The 24,730-nt window shown below is 53.3% G+C and overlaps 2 protein-coding genes across 2 annotated transcripts in view; both read right to left on the minus strand.

The window, feature by feature from the left end:
* Positions 1 to 1,703: 1,703 nt before the first annotated feature.
* Positions 1,704 to 9,818, minus strand: STARD5 (StAR related lipid transfer domain containing 5). The gene is given in 8 exon segments (XM_033099957.1): positions 1,704 to 2,356; positions 2,359 to 2,400; positions 3,007 to 3,068; positions 3,070 to 3,121; positions 5,184 to 5,298; positions 5,645 to 5,692; positions 6,280 to 6,623; positions 9,809 to 9,818. Coding segments are annotated over 8 exon segments (726 nt in total). The 3' UTR covers positions 1,704 to 2,303.
* A 170-nt stretch (positions 9,819 to 9,988) lies between these two features.
* TMC3 (transmembrane channel like 3) overlaps positions 9,989 to 24,730 on the minus strand; it is a 38,904-nt gene continuing 24,162 nt past the window's right edge. Inside the window, exons 12-23 of the mRNA XM_033100213.1 lie at positions 23,536 to 23,645; positions 22,050 to 22,128; positions 20,809 to 21,054; positions 20,078 to 20,206; positions 19,722 to 19,789; positions 18,236 to 18,364; positions 16,519 to 16,629; positions 15,756 to 15,881; positions 15,178 to 15,256; positions 14,275 to 14,317; positions 13,202 to 13,451; positions 9,989 to 12,436 (exon numbers count right to left, since the gene is read on the minus strand). Coding sequence (XP_032956104.1) covers positions 11,593 to 12,436; positions 13,202 to 13,451; positions 14,275 to 14,317; positions 15,178 to 15,256; positions 15,756 to 15,881; positions 16,519 to 16,629; positions 18,236 to 18,364; positions 19,722 to 19,789; positions 20,078 to 20,206; positions 20,809 to 21,054; positions 22,050 to 22,128; positions 23,536 to 23,645 — 2,214 coding nt within the window. The 3' untranslated portion in view covers positions 9,989 to 11,592. The remainder of the gene's footprint in view (positions 12,437 to 13,201; positions 13,452 to 14,274; positions 14,318 to 15,177; positions 15,257 to 15,755; positions 15,882 to 16,518; positions 16,630 to 18,235; positions 18,365 to 19,721; positions 19,790 to 20,077; positions 20,207 to 20,808; positions 21,055 to 22,049; positions 22,129 to 23,535; positions 23,646 to 24,730) is intronic.

Here is a 24,730-nt window from a genome sequence, read left to right on the forward strand (position 1 = left end):
TCTCTTGGGTACATACCCCAGAACGGGATTGCTGGGTCATGGTGTTGATATGCGTGCAGAGACCACCGAACCTTTGCCACAGCGATTGTGCCAGTTCACACTCCAAAAAAGCACTGTGAACAGAGCTCCATTGCTCCACGTCCTCACCGACCCTTGGCACTGACTAATTCGAGCCATTCTACTTGGTGTGTAGTGGTATCCTGTTGTGGTTGGATTCATGTTTCCCTAACAAGTAATGACGTGGAACACTTTTTTATGTATTTGTGAGATAATCGACAATATACTGGGGGTGCCAAGAAATGTTCACAAGCGGACACTTTGGTCAGCGTTGCTCCAGCAGTAGTTTGCCGTCATCAGAAGTGTGTGGACACTGATGGGAACCATTCTGAGCACCTCTTGTCATTGCAGAAGTCACACTTGACTGGTATTCATCTTTTGTGATCGGTATGCATTAAGTATTACAATTTTAATAGGTTTTGCCTTTCTTCAAGTGTGTGTACATATTTTTGGCACCCTCTGTGTATACTGGTCTCTGCCCTGGCCCCTGGCACACAGCTCCTAAACCCGCGGAATTTCCTAAGTGACAGGAGGCCGAGGAGCATCTTCCATTCTAATGAAGTGACTACGTGGACCCCTGGGTGGGGGCCGTCACCAGACAGACGAAGCCGTGATTGCAAGCTTGGATTTTCAGCCTCACCCCCACTTCTCCAGAGGGGAGCGCTGCTGCAAACAGAATTAATAAGTGACCATGCGGACGTGAGAAGCCTCCGTAAAATCCCAATGGCGTCAGAGAGCGTCCAGGTGGTGGACACCCCCGCCCCTGAGGGTGACACCCCCCCTCCAGGGGGACAGAAGCTCCTGCGCTTGGGCCCCTCCCAGGCCTCGCCCTCTATCTCCTCATCTGGACGTTCATCTGTCTTCTGACACATCCTTCACTAAGCTGGTAAATCAGTGACAGCGGGAACCCGCGTGGCATTCCACGGGCCCCTCACACGTGTCCTGACGGATGTGGCTCAGGGGTCTGGGCATGGAGACCCTTTAGAACCCTCTGGGCCTCCCGAGGTGACGGGCGGCAGATGCACAAACAGGGCGGCACCTCCTGCTCTGGGAGGAGCCCTGTCATCTTTGCAGGAGGTGTCACCCCAGGGAGCAGACTTCCTTCCACCTCACCAGACCCCATGGCACCTGGTCTCGGCCCTCCCTCTCTCAAGTATCCTTTTTGGCCCAGAAACATGACCAGGGGGGAGGGATTTCACTCGGTGACTGTGCTGTCCCCTCGGTGAGCACTGGGCTTGGTGGGCGGTCCACACAGGACACGCCGAGTGGAAGCAGCCGACACATCAGAGAGTGGCCACGGTGACAGCTGGCTCTTACGGGCAAAAGGGACTCAGGTGGTGCAGTGGCCTGGCCTCCATGCACAGATGGCGGGCACGGGGCCAGCGTCTGCTCCAAGGATCCTGCCACCGCACGTCCTGGGCACCCAGCAAAGGCCGGAACCTCGCACCCCCACCTGCAGAACAGCCCGGACCCCACACCTACGGTCCCTCCACATGGCGTCTCCGCCCCCCGCCTTGCTCTCTGATCCCCCGCGGCACTGAAACCCTGACGCCACGCACCTCTGCTCACTGCTCCGAAGGCCGTCCCTTTTCCTCAGAGGACAGCACTGGCCTGGGCTCGCCCACTGCCCGCTCTGAGCTGTCCCCTCACTGCCCCAAACCTGCCGCACCTCAGGGACTCTGGCCCTGCTCATCCCTCTGCAGGAACAGGTACAGGTTCTTTCACTGCCAACCTGGCTGCTTCCAGGACAAAGTACTGACCTTCAGGTGAGTACACAGAAAGCTCTTGCTGACGAGCTGCCCATGACGCGTGAGCACGTGGGGACAGGCTGCCCCTGAGCTCAGTGCTGTCAGAGCCCCTCCAGCCCACTGCCAGTGAGGGACCCAGCACTGCGGAGAGTGGAGGGGGCGCCGGGGCCCCCAGCCACTCCAGGCCGCTGCACAGAGCTCAGAGCGAGCACAGAAGGCTGGCACTCAGACCCCCAGACCTGTCGAGTAGGACAACTTCTGCCCAGCTTGCCTGGGGCTGGAGGGAGATCCCCACGGCAACAGCAATGACAACAATGTCTCCCCCATTCCTTCCCATGGGGCTGGGGCTCCTGCCTCGTATGTCACTGGCGTGAGTGTGACAGTGATCGGTGACGTCACCACAGAGCTGTCAGGTATCTAATTCTGTGCCCACTGAGTAGTGTCCACCCTGGAGCCACAGTCCACTCTGAGCATGCCATCCAGTCCAGGAGACTGTCCTTACCCTGGCACAGGTTCACAGAAGCAGCTGCACGAGTGGTTAAACCCTCGACGTGCCCTGGCCTCGGTGGGCGCAGCGCGTGGTCCACGTTAGCAGCTGGAAGAGCAAACAGTCCTGAGACACAGCTTCAGACGGAGCCATGGCCATGACGCACTCTCCCAGCACCGGCAGGAAGTCACCCGGCCACCCGGAGCCCGAGGAGTCGGCAAGGGGACCTGCCACTTGGCCCCGCTCCCCCGCTCCCTCCCTTCACACGCATGCCCACAACACACACGTGTGCGCATGCACAGGTTCCCCACGCACGCCGGCCAGCCAGAACACCAGAGAACACATCAGAGGGTAAGGCTTGGGGAAGGAGGAAGGAGGGATCGTCTCAAATCCCCACCCACAGGGACGCGTCACAGGGCAGGAGGGGCTGTGGTTTTCAGGAGGCCACACGTGTGCAGTGTCAGCATCTCTGCTGCTCACGGGGGAAGGGAGTGGACACCCCACGACCCTCTCCGGAAGGCGCTCTGGGGGCTCATGGTGTGACGTGCACCGTGGCTCTGCGAAGCCAGACTGTCCCCCACATGTCTGGGCACGGCCATGAGCCTTGGCAGGAACAAAAGGGGTGCTGATCCAACCTGTGGCCCAGAACTGAAATGACAAGCCTGGCCAGGCTGCTCTGTCCCCCTGGGGGAGCGCAGGACGGCTGTCACTCACCGTTGGAACTGAGGGTGCTGTCCTCATACTCCTGACCAGTGAGCGCCAAGTCCACGAAGTCTCAGTGAGATGAGCTTCATGGCGGCTGTGGGGGTGGCCGTTCTGGTGACGCACGGGCGTCAAAGCCAAGGGGCGTCCAGGCATCAACATTCATCGTGTGATTACAGCACTGAAATAAATCATAACCACATCTCTACCTGGGTTATTTTTAATGCTTTGAACCTCACAGCTACAAGAAACATAGGACTTTTTAAAATTTAGGTTCAATTAGTATGCATGTCTACGACGCAGGATGCTGATTTTCCAGAACAAACATACTAGGATAAAATTCAGGAGGCTACGAACAATGGAAGTTGGAGTTCCAGGCAGAAAACGGAAAACATTTCTGACTAAGGAAAGCCTGTCTCTGTGTCTTTAAAGTGGCCAGGAGCTGGCGTGAGGCAGGGCCGGGGCTGACGGCTCGGGCACCTGCTCCACACGGCACCTCTGTGCACTGGCTCTTTGCCTAGGGCCCAGCGGAAGTGCAGTGTGGACACTGAAAGGGACACAATGGGTGACAGTGCTGGTCATTGAGTCGTGCCTGGCAGGTCAGGGGTCCTCACTCCGATTGCCTAGGCCTTGCAGTGTCTCACGTCTCACCTCGCACTCTACCAAGACAAAGTCTAAACACGCAGAGAAACAAAAACAAACAGAAAATCCTACATGCAGACACTTTTCCCTGTAGGAAAATTCTACACATGGTCATTCCGTTATTTGTATGTTGTAGAGGGCATCAACCCATGTTCCCTGACTTCAAGTATTTACGTATAATTCTCTGTATACTCTCTTGACTATTTTTTGCTACCTCTGCTAGCACCTATCCTGTTACCTAATACTTTCATCTAAAGGTGCTCACTTTTTAAAAATTAGGTAAATTCATTTTAAAGGGAAGCTATTTAACCTTCAAAAATGGAAAAAAAGCATCCCTTGGCATAAATCACAGGCAATTGCAAAACAAGTGCATAGACAAGAAATTGTTAGATTGCGGTTCTGAGCCTAACAGTGTGGTATGTTCTGCTATGGAGTGACCAGGAGTGACACAAGTGTCAGACACAATGGCACCCACCTGGCTCTCTCTCCTTCAAGTGACCTGAGAGGTTGGCAGCGCTGAGCGCAGGGGCTTTCCTGTGTGCGATTCCACTGCAGCTGCGCCTGGTAAGGACCGAACCTCATCTTTTCAGCCCCAGGTGTGTGCCCAACCCTTCGGGAAACACTGACATACACGCTTGTGACAATGAACTGCAGTGACCTGAGATGTGAATTCTTGGTCAAGACTAAAAACACCTGGTCCCACCGACTGGCTGGCAAAGGTGGCATGGGCTTCACAGCAGCGGCTGCGTAGACACCCAGAAGGGCCAGGTCCACAGACGTCAGAATGAGACACGATCCACATCAGGCAGCGTGGCACACACTTCCTCATTAGTTTCGGCTCTGACTTTTGTTTTTCTTAAGTTCTTCAATCAGAATGAGGGGGGTTCCCAACCCCAAAGCGGAACCCAGCATAGGACCACCTACAGAAGATGGTGCCCATGTGTTCCATGCGGCTCCAGAAATTTATACTGAGAACAACGGGAAGCAACTGAAATGAACCATTCATGTCCTCAAAGCAGGCAGCTTCAAGCACTCTCTGGCCACATGGGGCCAGTGGCTATTGCACTAGACAGCGATACAGGACATGTCCACTGTGGCAGAATGTTCTGCCGGGTGGCACTAGCCTGAAGACGCAGTTCACCAATGGACAAACTGGTCCAGAAGCTGCCACGTGGCACAGCCAAAGCGGGCAGACAGTCCTGACTCTTTGGCCCCGACTCTCGGAGAATTGTCACCATGGCCCCACAAGGGGGCGGATGGGTCAAATCCAAGCTCTGCGCCCATACTCTCAGCGCTCACGCTCACCCTGCACCGTTCCTCGGCGCTGCCATGTTCTCTCAGCTCCGTACGGGACTTCTCCCCCTCTCAGCCAGTTCCCTACCTATGCCTGGGCCAAGGCTGGCTGCAGCGTTGCGAGCAGCGGGCAGCCAGGGTTTGCTGGGCGCACGAGTCTGCAGAGTGCTTCCCTTGTCAAAAGGTGTCAAGGCCCCCTCCCCCCAGGGGACAGGGGCAGGTTACTATCTGGGGCGAACAGTGCCTGGAAAGACTTACATCAGTGATGCTTTGGATAATCTCAGAGCTGGTCACGTTCTCCTCCCACTTCTCTCGAAGGCTCCCAGGAAGGGGCTTTACGAGGCCCCACACACACCTTCCCCGCGGAACCTGCTGCACAAAGAGGAAGTTGACCCTAAGACATCATCAATCCAACTCGGTTATCCTGTCATTACAGATAGGGACTAGCCGCCATGTCTGCCAGCGCTCAGTGGGACAGCCTTCGAGAAGGGCCTCAGTTCACCTGCCACCTCTCCTCAGGCCCGCAGAAACAGATGGCAAGCTTTCTTAAGAATACAGTTTGCTGGAAATGATTTAGTTAAACACAGAAGGTTTTTATGGAAGTTAACTCCAGGGTGCTTGGGCTGATGGGAATCTTTCAGGGAGCAAACCCAGAGACATGGGGTGTGTGTGTGTGTGTGGCACTTGGCAGGCTGGGAACAAGGCATGCACTTACAGGTCCCCTGGACTCCACAGACGGCCTCCAGGAAACGGAAACACCATTCTGTCAAAAGATGGAGAATGGTAGCATTGTAGAGCAAAAGGGCTCTGGGAGACGACCTGGCCCAATCCCCTGTTCTACCGACTAAAACTCGGAGCCTCCAGAGCTGTCATTCTTCGCGATGACCTGACTGCCCGCTGTGCAGTGATGGAGAAAGAAAGGGTTTTATCTTAACTGGCTGACCCCGAGAGCTCTGGGTGGTTTTCAGACCACCACTTGAAAGCCACCATTTTATTTCCTTAAGCAATTTAGGTCCATTTGTTAAAAGTCAGAAGTGTCAAGTAAGGAAACTATCCCCACGCCGCTTCCTGGGGAGGCAGAGAGGCAGCGAGCGACTCATGCTATGAAGACCTGTGAAATCCTAATCGCACCTTACCAGACAGGTGACTGTGGCCAAGCCATTCAAGGAAAGGGACAGGTACTTATCTCCTGGTTGTGGGCACAGGGCCTCAGTGGTTTTAAGGAAACCACCCTCACTGTCATCTCCTCAATTCAGTGTCGGAGGTTCAGAGCGCACCCAACAGCAGGCGGAGCCTGTGGGCCTCAGGGACCGGCCGCAGGGACCCCTTCCCGCCCAGAGACTGACTCACGCCTTCCCGGCAAATCTTCCAGCCCGGCTCGTCGCGCCGGTACCGGAGAACCTTCCGGGCCACCGCTTCGCCCATCTGCGCCGCCAGAGCAGGGGCCACTGCGCCGACCGCTGCGTCGGCGCCAGGGTCAGGGCGGGAGCGCGGGGCGACCGGAGGCTCCGCCTGGGCAGGGCGCGGAGCCCCACCCTGGCCCTGGGATTGGTCCCGGCCCAGCCCTACTCTGATTGGCAGCGCCCGAGATCCCCGGACACGTGACCTCCAGGTGGGTCCGCAAAGCCAGCACCTCCCGCAGGATCTGCCTCCGCCCTGCAGGCTGTGGGCGGGGCCCTGGACGGGGACCCGGACTGGCCAGGGCAGGGGGCGGAGAGCCAAGTGGGCCGGGCCAGGTCAAGCACAACGCGAGTATTCCTAGGAGCCATAAAAGAAAAGATCAATAAATTCACATTTTAAAAATTAAGCTTATCCAAAAATCATGAAAAGTCAGATAATTGAGAAAAATGGGAGTACATTTTAACTAAAAGTAAGTTTTCTTAATGTACTAAGTGCTCTTACAAATCACGAAGACATTTTCAAACAACCCTACAGACCAAAACAAAGCATCAGACAGGAAAATTAGTTAACACACTAATAAAGATAGTAAAGGACGCATGACCTCCTAGTTAGGGAACTACAAATTAAAATAAGGAGGCACTTTTTACACTTACCTGATGGGCAAATAGGAAGAGGTTTGTTAGTTCCTGTGAATGCATGGAGAAACAGTTCTTTTTATAGACCCAGCACCTGCTGCACAAAGACACATAAGATTAATATTGCAACTTGAAACAACCTCTTTGTCAATACACTAAATAAAGTTACAGGATATTCATTTAGTGAAATATTATGTAGCCATTAAAATAATGTGACACCCACGAATAAGGAAGGTGGGGTTGGGAGCAGACAGGAACCGCACAGTAAAGCCTAGGGCACTTTCTAGAAATATGAGTTGATACCGTGTTTCCCTGAAAATAAGACCTAGCTGGACAATCAGCTCTAATGCATCTTTTAGAACAAAAATTAATATAAGACCAGGTCTTATTTTACTACAATATATAGTATATTTTTATATAACGTAAGACCGGGTATAATACAATATAATACAATATAATACTGGGTCTTATATTAATTTTTGCTCCAAAAGACAGATTAGAGCTGATTGTCCGGCTAGGTCTTATTTTTGGGGAAACATGGTAGATTATTCTAACCAAGAGCAATTTACTTTCTACGAAGGAAAATTGGTGCTATTTAAAACTTAACTTTAAAAATAACTTAAGCTTTTAAAAATTGTTACCCACCCAAGTAAAATGGTTCATATGTGTGCCGACAAGGAACGATATCCATAATACAGAGAGTCAAAAAGTGTAACTGGAAGACAACAGCACTGTAGGTAAGACAGCGCTCAAGTCAGATTGCCCAGGTTCAAATCTCAGCATCACCACTTGCTAGCTGTGCCCGTGGTAAGTACCTGACCGTTCTAGACTGAGGCATCCTCATCTGGAAAACGAGACAAATAGGAGTGCTCCCTCTTAAGGTTGGCATACGGGTCAAAGCATTTAATAAGTGAATAGCAGAACGGTGTCGGCATACAAAAGACACACACAGTATCGTATGTGTTATATGTTACTTATTTATCTTGGGAGAGAAAAAATAACTAGAAATGTGCTCATGTTTATATGTGTTTAGAATAGTCACTTCCAGAAAGCTCTAGAATACACTGCTAACAATGGGGTAATGCAAAGGGTATTTCCTTTGAATTTTATATCTACTGTTTAATTATTTTAATTATGAACATGTAAGCCTTTTTAAATTAAAAAAGTCTCAAAAAAAATCCATGTAAGATATCTCCATAAAGCTACAGCTCGAGATCGCGTCAGGCTGGGGCCCGTAGAATTTTGTTTGGGGATGAAAGGCCCTGAACACCAAGCTGAGGGAAAGTGATTCACGCTGTAGAAGGTGCCTTGTTAGATGCCTCTGGAGGCGGGGGGTGGGGGTGGGTGGGGGGGGTGGGGGTGGGTGGGGGTGGGGGGGGCGGCGGCACAGGGAGGGTGGGACGTGCCAGCACAGCCACAGGCTCAGCGATCTGTTTTGCCACCTGCCTGAGGTTCAGGTCTGATGGGGAAGGAGGAATGCCGAGGGTGAGCAGATTCCACCGACCTGAGCCCGTCCCACGAGGTCCAGAGCAGACCTCACTGAAGTCCTAGTGGAATTTGAAGTAGGTGTATATGGGGTAGGTGGCCCCGGGGCTTCTAACCCCAACCACTGCCAGCCCAGCAAGGGGATAGGCACACATGCCCAAGCCCTCCCATCCTGACGGCTTTCTGTCTGGCCACTGAGGAGCTACTGTGTGCTCCCTTCCTACCTAAGTCAGCTCACGCAGCTGCTTAGTGAGTCTGCAAGCATGTGGGTGCTGGCTTATTCTTCACTCTGCCACAGCCAAGGTCACTCAGGCTTGTGGCTTGCCAGCCACTCTGCTGAGCACCTGACCTGTGTGGTGCCATGTAACCCTCACGGCACCATGAGGCGGAGACCATAATTCCCATTTCCCAGATTAGGACACTGAGGCTCGCACCAGCATCCAAGTCCACGCTTCTATTTCTGAAGGTCAGGTGTTGACTGCCTCCGCTTTCCTCTTAAGGATATGCAAGGTTTACCAGGAAATGGGCAAAGAGCAAAAGAAAAAAAAAAGCCAAAAAACCACAACATACACACCATAAAACAAAGGAAAACACATACACAGAGGAGCTGGAAAATAGGAATCCCACCTCAGACTAGGGAAGTTAGTCTTTTAGAGATGCACAGGAAACTTTTCTCTAAACTTGGGGCCAGTCACGATTCGACACATACGGAGTGACCACGGGAGACGTCCTCAGGTTACTAAGACATTTACGAGACTGTTCTTATCCAGAAGGATCCACTCTTAAAACGTAACAGATACAGCTATGATGATCTCAGAGATTCGGGGGGAGTTTGTCCTACAGGCATTTTCAGGAGAGACTTATGGTAATAGCGGTGGCTCATGTCCTCCCAGAGCAGACAGGAATCACCTCCCCCATCCTGCCATGGACTAAACGCCAAAGGAATATTACGAAACCACAGTTATGCAAAGACATTTTGAAAGGGCGGGTGTGGTGCTTTCTGTTGCTGCCACTTAGATAAGGGGCGACTGTGGACAGAAAAATGAGCCAACATGATGACGAGGCAGTCAGTTCACAGAAGAGAAACTGCAAACAGCCCATCCACACAGGGAAAGAGGCTGCCTGCCAAACAAATGCCAATTCATCACCAGAACTTCGGATGTGGTTTTTCTCTCACTACGTTGGCATAAATTACATCGTGGGCAATGTCAAGTACTGGGGCTGCTCTAAGAAAAATGGCCCTCCTGTCACCTGCAGAGGGAGTCTGTGTGGGGGTCTGGGCATGTGGAGACCAAGAAAGAAGCAGCCGGTGAGCTTGAACCTGAGCTAGGGGATCTCTCCGTCCCCAGCACCGGCACCCGCTTCCATGTCTGCAGCAAAGCCATACAAAAATATTTTGTGCAACGTTATCTTAGCTGCAAACAAATGGAAGAGATTTCAAGGTCCACCAATCAGAAACAGATAAATATTGTGTCGTTTATTCATATGATGAAACACTTCACAGCAGTTATAGTAAGTGACTGTGATCGATATATCTGTCCAACAGGCCTCAGAAACATAAATGTGAACAGCACACGCAGGACGACAGCATTTAATTAGTAAAACATACTTAGGTACTGTTTTGTAGGTGCTCACACATATATTCACACAAACACACACACACAGCATATCATATAACTATAAACAGGTGACTGAAAGGACAGACAGACGCCAAACTCTTGGTAGTCCGAGGGGAGTGAAGCTAAAGGTGCAGACTAGAGCGGACTTGATCACATCTGTAATCTCTTCTTGACTGCTATGCTGCTGCTACTACTAACGACATGGCTAGATGGAAATAAAATTCCAACAGCGTGACCCAGTGGGAATACGGGTGCTTGTCCGCTTGCTTCCGGACGGCTGGGCGTGGTTTATGTCTGTCTCTCTGGCTAAAGACAGAGCCCTCGCTAAGAGCGGGAGTGTGTGGGAGCTGTGCTGGACACTGAAGGGTGACACATGCTCGCAGCGCTGGGTGTGTACTGGTGACACTCGCGTTTCCTTAGGAAGGATGGAGCATCACCCCCCCACACACACACACAGGTGTTCTGACAGGTCCTGGAGCAGGGCCAGATGCTTCTGAAGCGTGTGGCAGGGCTCCAGGGAGCCCTCAGCTACAGCCCCAGAGCGAGCACATGGAAGAGGGGACCCTCATCAGGGAACACCTGTTGGCACCTCTCAGAACAGGACGTCCCCAGTGTGTTCTAGAACCTTCCCTCTTTTAAGTGTCAGTTACTGGGGGTGCGGAAATGAAGAAACGCCATTCCTGTCCCAGGGGCTCTCACAGTCCGGTAGAGACAGAAAACTTCAAAGACACAATTTAGAGTGACAGCAGTTATGAGAAGAGAGAGGAACGGGGGGCAGGCCAGTTAACCATGGCAGACTACACACACTGCTGCCCCTCTCCCACCTGCTCCCGGAGAACAGGGCCCCAGCCACAAAGGGCAAAGTGACCTGACGTGGGAGGGACGGAGAACTCTTCTTTCCCCAGGGCTACCTGGCTGGGGGCCGTACACCTGGAACTTTCTGTGGCACGAATTCCTCCTCCACCTACAGCCTGGAGCAAGCCTGCAGGTAGCAGGAGAAACCCAGATCAACAACACAAATAGAGCTGAGAGGGGGGAAGACGGAGCCCCAAAGATCTCTGACCTTGGTCCAGCTGAGCCTGAAGCCAGTTACAGGAACAGAGACACCCTGGGGGGTCTGTACCGCCACCTACTGGTCCTGACCAATGGATAGACATCCAGCCTAGTAAACAGACTGACTTACTCCTCTCACCACCAACCTGGCTGTTCAGATCATCTAGCTAAGTGCTGTGAAATCTCCAAGGGCGACATCTCCGCCTGGACACTCATCGAAGGGCTGAGTCCAGGCATTATGAGGATTCGTGGTCCCCTGAATGGAGGCAAAGGACTGAAGTTTCTGAAACAATGGGTGGGCCGGGCACAGGGAGACCCCCCGCCGTGGCTGCTGCTCAATGGCCAGGACGCCTGGAGCTGCCCCACAGGTCTCTGACCCCCACCACGCGTGCTTGGCCCTCTCTCCAGCAGGGGGAGGGAACACACAGTCAGACCACACGAGCGCTCCAGGGGGACACCAGAAGAAGCCGCTAGACATCGGAACAAATCAGGTCATTGAGACCCACGGCCAGCTCCAGCCTCGACACGGCCGCCCTCCCGCCGAGCTGGCCCGCGGACCTGGGGAAGCTGTGCCGGCTGCGGGACACCTGGAGGTACTGGTCGGCGCTGCTGCTGTGCTGCTCACTACTGGACGCCGCCGACAGGGAATCTGATTCTGTGAGGCGTGGCTCCTCCTTGGGCTTGCCTCTGGGCCGCAGAGGGTACTGGGGGGACCGCAGAGTCCGGGGGCGCGGCTTCCCCTGCACACACAGCGGCTGGCCAAGGGGACCCTCAGCACCATGCTTCCGGGGCCTGTGGCGCCCCCGGCCCCGGTGCCCAGGAGCCAGGGTCTGGCGTTCTGACCTGTCGGCCACGTAAGACTGAGGAGCCCCGTGGAGGTCAGCCAGGGCGTGTGGGTACAGAGACCGATGGGTCCGGTCCCCCCTCCACGCCTCCTCCTCTTCCTCACTCAGCAGCGGGGAGCGAGCCCGCTGGGGCGCCTGGGACACACGCTGCCACATACTCCCGGCCTGCATCTCTACAACGTCCCCTAAGCCATCGATCTTGAAATGTCCTACCGGCCAGTACGCTGGATGGGTTTTTTGGGGAGACTCACGTTCATTAACGACATAGTATCTGGGGGTGTGGGGCCTGTGGCCATGTGGCACCAAGGCCAACACCCCTGCTCCATGGAGTGGGGGGCTGATTTGCTGAAAGTCTTGTTGGAAAAGGGGTTCTGAGTGAACATCTTCGATACGCTTTGTAAGCGTCACAGCTGCGCGGGATCTGGTCTGGTGACGGCCGCCTGTGCCTGCACACGGACCCGGCGGGCACCTGTAAGATGGGGGGTGGGTGGGGTGGGGGGCGTCAGGCACCGCAGCTGTGGTCGTCTCAGAGCCCCACGCCATGCGAGCACGGTGAGCGCAGGCTGTGGGACTCTGGGCGTCTCCAGACCTGGGTCCATAGGCTCACATGGTGGCCTTGGGTGGCACGCACAGAAACACCTGGGGAACTGGCCTAAACAGGTTTCTTCACTGCGGGAAGTCTCAGAGCCGTTAATGCAACGAGGGGCACAGTGCATCTCCAGGGAGGGCAGAGGGCCCTCCTTTGTCCAAGAGCACACAGTGGGACTGACGGTGGTGAAGCACGTTAGGAGCACTCTTCACCATCTCTGCCACAGAGCAGTCCCCAGAGCCCCCCACGACTGCTAGAACCTCTTGTCCTTGTCAAGGTCCAGAGACATGTAGACAATGCCTCGTATAGCAAAATTTCAAGTTCTTTGTTAACTTAGTCATTGTCTTAAAAACTAAAAAACAAACCCAATCTCCCCCCACAAAACAAAGTCCCTGCATTGCATCTATCTTGCTTTCACTGTGTTACATTCAGCTCAACTTCACGCAGGAGTTTGGCTGAGTGGCTCCTTCCGGGCCACTCTCCTCTAACAGCACGCAGCTCTCCTGCTCTTACGTGGAGGTGAGACAAACACAGACACGACCTGCTGACAACCTGGCCAGCCCAGAACTACAGTATAAAGGATCTTGCCAATCACAGGGCGAGTTCAAGCGGGCAGGTGTCCTGCTGTGCTGCGGCCAAGCTCACCTGTTAGTGTCGCCCTCTGGCCCCGAGTGGGAGATGCCAGGGAGAGGAGGGCTGCCGGGCCCTGGCCGGGTACTCGGGGGCATGGGTTGGGTGACCGTCTCGACCCTGCCACTCCTGCTGCTTGATGAGTCGAGGCTGACCACATGGCCGTTGTTCTGGGCTGTCGCCGAGTGAGCCGAGGACAGGAGGCTGCCGAGATCACTGTCCTTTGGCAGCCTCCTGGTGCTTTCCTCTTGGGTTTGGATGCGGGCTGCGGAAAGAGGCAGGGCTATGAGGGCGTGAGCTCCAGGGGCGGCACACTCAGGGTGGCTTAGCTGCAGGAGTGCCATGACTTCCAGCAGCCGGCTCTACAGACAGTTGTGGGCACTCGCAGGTACAGCTAACCTGTAGTGCACGAGGCGGGAGCTACAGGGGAGTGCGGGAGGAATCAGAGCCCGGGTCTGGGCAGCCGCACCGTCCGGCACCTCCATCAGGCAAAGTGGGTTACTCCCCAGCTTTGGGGCCCACTTTCCTCCCTTGCGGCCACATCGGACGTTCACCCCGTATGCTTTCATTCTTTCTGGGGTTGGGTTCTTCCTTTTCCTTCTGCGCCTGTCCAGGTGCAACTGGACAAGACGGGAAGAGAGGTGTGTGTCCACTGGGTTTGGGTTTCTTACTCGGGACTCTGTTTTCATGGCTGGGCCTGCCCGGTGGACATTTCCTGGCGGGAGGGGGCCTGACCCTGGGGTAGAAGCCGGGGGAGGGGGCCTTGCAAGGAAGAAATGGGCCCCTGAGAGAGAGGAAGGACCCAAAATGAACCAAGATGTCTGCCTGGGTTTTCACCAGACTTCTGGGATGCTTTTTCTCTCTTACTTCAAAATTTCCTTCCAATTTCAGACATGTTTTGGGGTTATTAGAAGCTGGGTTATGATGTGAAAATTGTACACTTAAACCAACATTTATATCCCTAGGTTTTATTTTATTGTTCATGGTGAAAACCATAGCTCATCGAAAATTTTCCAAGTCGCGTACCTTAACCTGCTTTGTTCTTAGATGCCCACCAAGCGAGACATCACAGTTTTCTTTCTACTTACCTTCTACCATTTGGGCAACCTTTCTCTTATCTTCAGATCTCACCTGAAATACAAATGAAAATGGTATGTTTTGGATTTAGTAGGAAGCAGTGATAAGCACTAATCGCGGGGAAAATGACGTATGTGTCACTGCCCGTATCTTGGACCAGGAATGAACCAATACTGCCCCCAGGGGACAGCGTGCTCTGGAGTCGGCCAGCGATTTGAGTGAATGAACGCTGACACCCCAGAGCTGCAGTTTTATGCCTATAAAGTTTTATTTTCAGGGACAGCAAAGCGTGGATCAACAAGACGGCAGATGTTCATCTGCACAAAAACGCCCTTTGCAACTCCCAATACGTTGCTGTGACTATGCACAGAACAAGCTGGTATTTCTTTACTTGAGTTGATATTCATGGGAGGTGTCTTTTTTAAAAAAAAAAAAAAAAAAAAAAAAAAAAAAAACCAAAACAAAGAGGTGCAAGTTTATTGTGTGCGGTCCTGGGTCCTGGGAGAGAGTATAAGGACAACCGGAATCTAAAAGATGGGAAACAGGAGGGTCTTTCGGTCCAAACGTGCCCCTGGGCTCAGACGTGCAGGCCAACAGGAGACCGGGAAGGGGCGCTTTCTCTTACCCTCAGCATGCACACACAGCCGGCAAAGCACCACTACACTGAGGGCTGGGCTTGGCCACGGAGGGCGCTCCAGTGCTCAGGGCACCGGCGAGGCCCCTGGGAGAGCCGGCAAGGGGACAGACGGGAGCCACCCTGGTGTGCTGAGAAACAAGTCTGGGACGTCCTGGAGGGGAGGGGTGGCTTTGCTCCCGGTGATGGGAAAGCGTGCCCTCACCTGTGCCCAGCGGCAGAGGGCGGTCATGGGGTGGACACACTGACAAGAGCAGGGATCAGGTTATATTATACTTGCGCTTTGGATGTGCATTTTGAGCTGCTGGTTGCTGAGCTTCAGGGACCTCGCGATGCTCTGAAGATAGTAGATGAGCATGCTGGGAAGAAGAGCAGGCGGTGAACACCCTCTGTGCCTTTCACCTGTCCCTGCAGCCGCGAGAGCCCGCCCTCCGCCCCTCCCGGGGACAGCGGTCTCAGGGAGCCCTCCAGCGGCCACTGTGGGAACGGCGGCTTTCCCTGACTTCTGCTTTTCACAGCAACCCCCAAGGACCTGGAATTCAGCAGGGGCACTGCCAGAGTATGATCGGTTAGGAGAAAGCGGGTCTGAGCACTCCAGTTGTTCCTTAAGCCAAGCAAGCAGAGCGACGGAGCAGCACAGTGCAATGCCTGCTTGAGACGAGTTAAGCTACTGGAGAACAGGGCAAAGATAATGGCACTCAACGCCGTCACGGGGGCCAGTGAGCCCCCCAACTCGGCTGCGGCTGACCCGAGCATGCCTCTAAGCGAGTGGGGAACAGCTCGCTGATTTCACGGTGATTGGCAGGCAGCCTGTTCTGCTGGCCATGCGGCGGGCAGGGAGGTGGCTGTGGTACTCACACGAGCAGCAGCACGGCCGGCAGGATCACCACGGGGCTGCTGACGTACCCCAGCACAGAGCCGAGCCACGTGGGGAAGCCCTCCTCGATCGTTTCCGACACGATGTCGTAGATTTTCTCTTGGCCACTATGAGAAAGCAAACGTCCCTCCACATTATGTTGCATCTGGCAAAGGGGTGCTGCAAGCCACCTGGAGGTGGCGAGGTGGCAGAGCCCCCCGCAAAGCCAGCCACAAGACTGCAGTGAATGGCTGGTCGTTAAGCGGTACGAAGCGCTGCCCAGCGGCTGTCCTGCAAAGTGCCCCCTCCTCGGCTTGGAGCTTTCAGGTGGGGGCCGTAATCACACCATGTGTGTTGTGTGCACAGAGCAGCCTCTAAGTGCGAGGCGTGTGCTGTATCAGAAGCCACGTCCAGCCAATGTGTGGGGAGGTACCCTAGGGATTTCTGCCTTGAGCCGCCACACACCGGGGACTCCAAAATGATGTGGGCCGTCTTTACTAAAAGCTCGGAGTGCTGAGGGGAAGCCTGAGCAAGCAGCACTGGCCGATTCTGTCTCCCTGTTTTATTTGAAACGGGCCGTATCTTTTGACGAGGAGCACAGAGATGAATGGTTCTGGGGAGAGCCTGCTCCCAGAGAAAGGGCATCCGTCTTGCATTCTAAAGGATCGGGTTCACGCTCCTTCTCTGCTGCTGACCTGTTCTGTGAGCCTCTCACTGTGGGAGCCCCTCCCCGACAGCTGAGCGGGCCGAGGGAAGATGACTCACCTGAACGGCCCACAGCTGGGAGACGGCTTGTACCGGACAATGGAGAAAACGGTGGGCAGCATGCAAAGGAAGAGCATAAACAGGAGCGTCGCCAGGTAAAAGTTGTTGGACCTGCGAGGAAGCCAAGTGCCACGTGTGGATGTCACTCCATGGCCAATCGCTGGTGACACCCATGCCCAAAGGACTGACACAGAAACCGTAGCCCCAACTCCTCGCAAACAGAAAACTGTCCGCCCATCACTGTCTAGGAAAGGGTCTGTCACAGGGTCACAGGCAGCTGAGCAAATGAGAAGTCGCTGCCCAGAGAGACCAGATGGTGCAGGCCAACCTGTGTGTCCACTAAAACCTGCTGAGCACCTACCCGTCTGCATCCAAACAAGAGAGCGCTGAGCCCAGGGCCATCAGCCAATGAGCTTCATTCACGGAAGCTCCGCAGAACCTCTGTCCCACCACCGGGGTCCTCACCCAATGGTCCCCTCGAGCTACTCTCACATCTGAGCATGGCTGCCCTCCTTTGGTTCTGGTTCTTGACTTTCGCGTGGCTGTGGTTTGCACTCAACCTCTTATCCTCTGTGCCCTGGGCTGCTGGGGTCCTCGCTCTGCCTGAATAAGCGCTGGGCCCTAAGCTGGTGCACAGTTCTGAGGAGACAGTGTCGGTGAGCCTCGAGAGTCTCGACTGGCACCCTGTCCTAGTGTCCTTCACGACACAGAAGGACTAGAAGACAAAGGAAACTCTCAGAAGTAGGTGTGTTCATCTGAGAAACTTCTCCCTCCATCTACCACATGTACTACACCTATCTATCTGTAACATATACTATATATACTCTCTAGACCTACCTACCTAGGTCATGATCAAAAAATTGGAAAGCCATGATACAAATCCACATACAAAATTATTACGTCCAAATAAAATAAACGAGCTCTAATTAACATGTTCAAAATGTGCTACGATTTCACCAAAAGGGCCAATAAAGGAACAAAGCAAAACACCAGATGAAACAAGCATTGGCCAGGCTGCAGGACAGCTAACTGGGGCTGCCCCGTCCGGCTGGTGGGAGGAGCGCAAAGGGAGTGGCCACTCTGGAGAATTTTCTGGTGCTGTGGGCTCCAGGGGAGCGCAGGAAGCCCCGTGACCAAACAGTGCACTCATAGGGCTCTGTCCCACAAGAGACACCTCGGGGAAGGTTCAAGTGCAAGGAGAGCAAGCAGCTGGCAACAGGCCGCACGTCTGTGACAGCAGCGTGGGGAAAGGCCCTGGGGCATGTTCCTCAGGGAGGGGACTCTCCAGGCAGTGCTGAAGGGGGCAAACCGTGTGCGTGATCCCACTGACGTAAAGGAAAAGACTGGTCACAGACAGCAGGGCCGCCGGCCACCGGTGGTGACAGAAAGCCAGGGGGACTTCCGGGTGACGCTCTTGTGTCTCCATCTGGGCGCAGGTTACACACTTGTGATCAGGTGGTGCATATATGCCAAACAGGATATTTACGATGTGTGCGCTTTCTGAGTGATTATTAAATATCAGCAAAAAGTTTTTAAAAATGTGTCGTGAGGTTATGGGGGTCGTGCTTAAACCCGGGGAAGGACGCTGGACGTGTCTTCATGGGCGACAGAAAGATGGTGACGGCAGGCGCTGGGAGGCCCCTGTGTTGGAGGCGGCCCGGCACATGGCGAGCCTGGATGGCATGGCTCTCCGTGTGACAGACCTGGTTCTACTGACCTGGAGGCTCGAAACACCTGCGGGTGGGGCACGTTGCAGGTCAGCACAGCCCAGCTCCTCAGGTACATCAGCCCGACCAGTTTGAGGACGTTGAATGCGGGCAGACATGGCGAGAAGAAGGAGCCCATCCTGGAACGGCAGGGAAGGCCAGTGAGCCTGCGTTCTCTTCCAGTCCCCGTGGTTCTGACACCTTGGGGTTCACACCTGCTGCTTAAAGAAGCTCCCAAAGGCCTGAGACTCTGACCATCTACCTTGTGGAGATACGGCAAGTCACTTCTGCAGGCGGGTGGGGTGACTGCACGCACCCCCTTTGCAAAGGAACACTTAGTGCTGGCCTCTCTTTACACTTAGCAAAGGAACGGGCCTCTTCTGGAGAACAGGCAAATAATGGACAACTACAGTCTGGGGCAAGTTCGAGACTTGCCTATGTTAATAAATTACAGATTTTCAGGTCGAATGAACGTATGTGGAGCAGCGACTTCGGCTGGACCTCACATTTCAGCCCATCTAATCATGACTGAGGAGTGAAGAAGGAAGAGGGGGCCACCCAATCTTTATACACATGGAAGGTGGGTCCGGGGAAATTGAGCGCTTTACCCAAAGTGCCCAGGGTGACCCTGTATCATCCAAACCGAGATACTTTTGAGTGACAGGTCTGGGCAACAGGTAAGTAACGGACTGTCCCAGGGACACAGCCAGCCAGTCACCCTGCAAAGAAGTGTCAACCATGGAACAAAACCCAGGTCTTCTGACTGTAAGGCTATGTCCATTTTTATTGCCTGTGCATTCAGTACAATGCTTGTGGGATTAATGGCAGGAAAACAGTTACAGATACAAGAATATGTTTAAGTAAGTCTTTTAAAAAGAAACTTCTGGTTTCTCTCGCCAAACAAAAACATTACTGTCTGTGTGAAGTTACACAAGACACTTAGCTGCTCTGTGCCTCAGTTTCCTCATCTTTAAAATGGAGAAAGTGATACTAATAACCTCACAGGGTTTCTATAAGAATTAAACCAGCTGCAAAGGATATACAAGTAAAAGTGCCGATATCTAGTAAATTTTATGCATTATTTTTAATTCTGTATCTCTGAAAATATTTTGCAAAATAAGTGGACTATAGGAATACAGAATTTGGTGGAAGGAATATGACTCCTGGAAGTCACAGTGAGGGGCTGGGGTCAGCTACCTCCTCTCCTCCTTTCCTAAATCCTGCCAGCAGCTTATTGTACTGGTTCCTATGTATATTTTTTTTTGGCAGTCACCAACAGTGGCCTAAAAATGGACTACTTCCTTCATCATCCCTTTCTGCAAAACGCTTAGAAAGCCATTACTAAAATTACTGTGCATGCAAAATAGTTCCACTAAAACCTGTGTTCTTTCTTAATCTGTATGACGGTGTTTATTGTGGTCACACCCCACCCACACTAAGTAAAACCTGGGCCCAGATGGCATGTGAGCCAAGGCAGGGGGCAGCTGTGCTACCTACCAAATCATTCCTTGGTTGTAGACTAAATGCAGCACGTTCTCTGCGATTTTGAATTCCCCATATTCAGGCTACGAGAGAAAATGAACGTGCATAAAAATGTCCCCAAATTCTGGGCATAAAGCGGTTCTTTAAGTTCCATGCAGAGAACGCTTTGCTCTTACCGATATGTGGGGATCACTGTCTGTGCGGCCAGCCCAGCAAATAGCAAATGACAGAAGGCCATGCAAATGCATCTTTCCACCCTCCCTCTTCCCGCATGGAGTTTCTCTTGGCCATGGCTCTTTCCCAGCCCAGATGTCAGGAAAGGCTGGGTCCAGCCATGCAGACCTCCGCACTGGACACAGCATCTTACTTACAAACTTGCTCTCCAGGTCCCAGCACCAGTAGTCACTTAAGTAGCGAACAAAGAGCCCTCGGGAGAAGTCGATGAGCAGGATGCTGGCCACGGTGAAGAGCAGGTCGATAATGGACAGCTTCAGCATCTCCTGAAACACACGGTCCCTGGGTCTGCACGCCCCGCCTGCCGGCTGCCCATCTCTGCCTTCAGGGTCCCCCATCTCTGCTTGCTGCCGTGGGCTTGGGCCACTGGGCACATTTCATTCACTCCTGGCATGTGATGGATGCCCAAGAGATATCTGTTCATTTGAATGCTGATGTCCAAGGTCAGCATGACACGGACCCAGGAGGCTCTGAGGCCTGTGGTCTGAGCCGCAGGAGACTGACTCCCTGGGGCCTGTGAGCCCATGTTGGGCTAGCACCCCGGTGTGTGGAAGGTAGAAGGCAGAGGGGCCGGAGCGTAGAGTGTGGAGCAGGCACCTGGGCTCGGGCCTGCCCGCCTGCCGTGGCTATCTGTGTCCTCAGTTACTAACGTAACAATAGGATTCTTACGAGGACTCAGCACACAGTCAGCACTGCACGCGTCCCTGACCACTTGCTGTTATTGATTTGGAGACCTGGAAATCCCTCAGCCCTCACTGAACCTTGTCTTCCTTTCCTACAACATGAGGACAATGACACTTCAGAGAGCTGCTGGAGTTAAGTGATGACGCGGATGCGGAAGGGCTTTAGAAGGAAGAAAGGGAGCCACCTGTCCGACGTAAGTTTCCCAGCACTGGTCCTGCGGACCCTGGGTGTAGACGGTGGTCTGGTTGGCGTCTGAGAGGGACACGGTGTAAGTGGGGACGCTGGCCAGGTCTGGGGCCCACGTGCTGTTTCTCCTGAGCCCTGTCCCAGGCCCAGGCGTGGACCATTTCTCTCCTTCAGGGGCTGTCCTGGTGGCAAAGAAGATGGTAGAATCTGTCCAGTGACTTGTGTTATTTTTGATAGCAGCTTCCTGTGGAGAGAGGGAGGGAGAGAAGGGAGAAAAAAAAACAAAACGTCCACGTATTTGTAAAAATAAAAATAAAAAAAAAACAACATCATTGCACTCCTCGGGGACAATCTCTCTCTCTCTCTCTCTCTCTCTCTCTCTCTCTCTCTCTCCCCCCCACCCCATCTCTTTCTAGCTCTAGCTTGGTAGCCACCTGACTAGAGTTGGCTCCAAAATGGAAGTTGCAGTTGTAACGGGAAGCATTTATTGGTTGTGTAAGTGTTTTATCTTGGCATCCTCACAAGACTGTCAGGTAAGAATAATTACCCTACGTTGCAGATGAGAGGACTTTGCTCGTCAGGCAGTAAGGACCCCATCTGTGCAACGTCAAAGCCTAGAGGCAGAGCAGTAGCTCTGAGCGGCCTCTTCTGCGCCATAAGCCTCGGAATTCGATGGATACACAGCGCTGAGAAGCCTTCTCCTCCCTGCTCCCCTAGCCCACCATTGGGGACCTCCTCACAGGTGGGGCAGGTCTACAAAGAGCTCCAAGGCTGCCCCAGGCTGGGAGTGGACACCACTGTTGGGGGGGGACGGTGGGCCCACTCTGAACCATTCCCTGTGAGATGTTTCTTTTCTCCCTATTTTCTCAGTGAGTCTCACAGTCTGCCGACCTCCAGGGCTCATCTATAATAGTTGGTGGTAGCTTTTCCTGATGGAATTCAAGGAAATGGGGGAGAAGATGGAAAGAGGTTTGGGGTCAAAAGACCCTAGTTCTCACCCCAGCACTGTCACCTAATAGCCATAAACTCTGGCCTCAGTTTCTTTATCTTGGAAATGGGGCTAATTTTTCTCTCCCTACCTTGAAAAGACCAAAGTGAGTTGAGTTTTGAACACAACGTAGGGAGAGTAAGTAGAAAAAGTGATGCTGCCCACCATGACGACCCTGGCGTGCGTGAGTGTGCGTGTGCGTGTGAGTGCGTGTCAGCGCGTGGGGCAGCGGCCCAGGACGGCCCACCTACCTCGGAGCTCATGCTGTTAACTTTGTCCAGGAGCGCGATGATCAGACTGTACAGGTTGCCCAGGTACAGCACGAGGACCCTAGAAGGCACAAGCCCACCTGAGACAAGGCTGCCCCCCTACGCACCCATGCACACACAGCACACACCACGCACACGCACACATACACACACCACACGAAAGTCCATGGTTCTAGACCTGCCACAGTCTGGGAGTGACCATCGTGGTTATTCCAAGACAATGGCCGCCACTGGGTTTCCTTCGGAATCACATGGGGGGGCATTTACTAAAGTCCCGAATCCCAGAACCCACCCGGCCTCAGTAGGTCTGGATGGGGTCTTGCTGTGGCCCTCCCAGGTGGTTACATCCCCCTTGGATCAGAATTTAAACACCACAGGGGCAGAAACACTGTAAGCTTAGCAAGTGGGGCTCTGAGGTGGAGCGTAAGCGATCTGTGTCATGCTTTCCAGCTTATAAAGCGCGTTTCCAGGCATTCTCCCGTTTGACCTCACAGCTCTGAGGTACACACCATTGCCATCCCTGAGTACACTGGAGCATAGGTGGGGAGGCATAAGTGACTAGCTCGGTTCGCAGTTACAAAGAGGCAGGATGCAGCTCAGGGTCTTGGCGGTCAGGCGCTACGAGGGGCTGAGGCAGTGAGGGCCGTGGGCACAGCTACCCCGTGTGGACAAGTGAGTGGATGGGATCTGCCAGCAATGCCCTCGAACAGCCAGCCATCAGACTTGATGCCAGCTTCCCCCAAGTAGGAGGCGTTGGGAAACACATCCTGAAATTTCCCACGATGCAGCCTCGAGTCTTATCTGACACTTGTCCGGAAAAATGAGATGAGAAAGGAAAATGGCAGGTTTACAAACACCTCCCAGGGACAGTGGTTACACGCTGAGAACCTGAAACCTAAAACAGTTGCTCTTGGTCCTTTGATGCCTGAAGGAGAGCAACCCTTGTCAGAGAGGCCTGGGGAAGGTTTGTTGTATAGAATGTGGTCGGTGTTACGAGAGAAAACATGATGAGACCAATGTGGGGGTGGGGGACACTGCCAGCACCTCTGTCACATTCCATCTAACGATACGTCCCGGAAACCCGCTGCTTTAATTCATACATGAGACCACCCAGGGGAAGTGATTCTTCAGGAAGATGGACGAAGCCATCTGGAAATGAAACGTGGTGGTGGCTAGCTCCTGTGGGGTGTGCCCCAGGATGTCCCCGCAGGCCCCCGGGCCTGCTGCTGTTCGGGTCACATTTGCCCCTGTTGCGACCTCCACTGACCGTCCGGGCACGGCCCAGCCACAGGAACCTCTTAACTTTTGGGAATTAGAAACAGCGCCTCCGTGTTTTGAGTTGCATCCATAGGGACAGCTCTGTGCTAAGTACTGGAGTGGGGCACGAAGCCAGCCCTGGGTCTCCAGGGCCTTGGGTTCCCACGAGGGACATGGGGACCCACGTGGCATTCCCCGGGGCGCACAGTACCTCGCCAGCTGGAAGCGCAGTGCTGTTCGCGGGTGGTACATCTCCAAGGCCGCGATGAGGTCAAAGGCAGAAGGCGCCAGCATGGTGACAAGCGAGACCACCACGCTCACCTGCCGAGAGAGGCCACCCGTGAGATCCCCCGGGGCCAATCTGGCTCACTCACCTCCCATTTGGTCTCCACCTAACGTTTGGGTCACGCCGTTCTGAGACGGGAAGCCTCCCCACATCTCTGCTCATCAGCCTTTTCAAAAGGCCACTTTGTCATGGGTTTAGAAGCTCCTTAACTGAGGACACTCCTGGGTGCCGGTCACGAGCATTTCTGCCACTGGTTCCAATTAGCGCCTTCCCTGACCTTGAGTGGGGAGTGGAAACACCTACAACTATTAAGAGCAGAAAAGGGATGGCTGAGAAATAGTTAATGTTCTTTATGGACATGAAAGATTAATTATCGGAGAATTAGTCCTGGCTCTTATTTCCCTGTACTTAAGACAAGCAAAAGGGGCGATTCAGCCAATGTACACAACAGGTATGAACTAAAGTAAGAAATAATTCTGAATATAGCCTTTAGAAATCTATCTGCCTGTCTGTCCGTCCCTCTGTCCATCCATCCATCTTCCTATCAATCAACACACAAGCCCACATGTACATAACGCACGTAACTGACATAAAATAGAAAGAAGTATGGAAAAAGAGTACCTAGTGTCGTCTCAGACCCTGAGAATTACCAAGCACTGAGGACAAATGGTGAGCATCACACATCGTCTACACTCCATTTTTCAGACCCCACGGATGACAATCCTTTCCACAGAAGTGGTCTGAGAGGCAGCATTTGTGCTATTTCTGCCTTTCAAATCTTTACAGGTACATGGAACTAAGCTCTCGGGACAACAGTATCATAATAAATATTAAGAATTACAAAACTGTTCAGAACCTTCTTCTTGGTAATTTTCTATTCATGGAATCTTCACATAAATGGAAGGAAAAGATCCTTTTAAAAAAGCCACTGGGTTGGGCTGGTTCGGGAGGCATTATTTGTTTAGAAATTCAGAAACCACCCAAGTGTCCGACAATTGGGTGGAGGTGGTGCTGACACACGCAGTGAATCTCAACGTCAGTACCAATCTGCAAGTGAGGTCAACTTCTGGAAACGCGTCGGTGAGGAAATACATGTGAGAAACGCAAAGCACGGGCAAAA

This window comes from Rhinolophus ferrumequinum, chromosome 28 (assembly GCF_004115265.2).
Source record: "Rhinolophus ferrumequinum isolate MPI-CBG mRhiFer1 chromosome 28, mRhiFer1_v1.p, whole genome shotgun sequence".
Classification (NCBI taxonomy): domain Eukaryota; kingdom Metazoa; phylum Chordata; class Mammalia; order Chiroptera; family Rhinolophidae; genus Rhinolophus; species Rhinolophus ferrumequinum.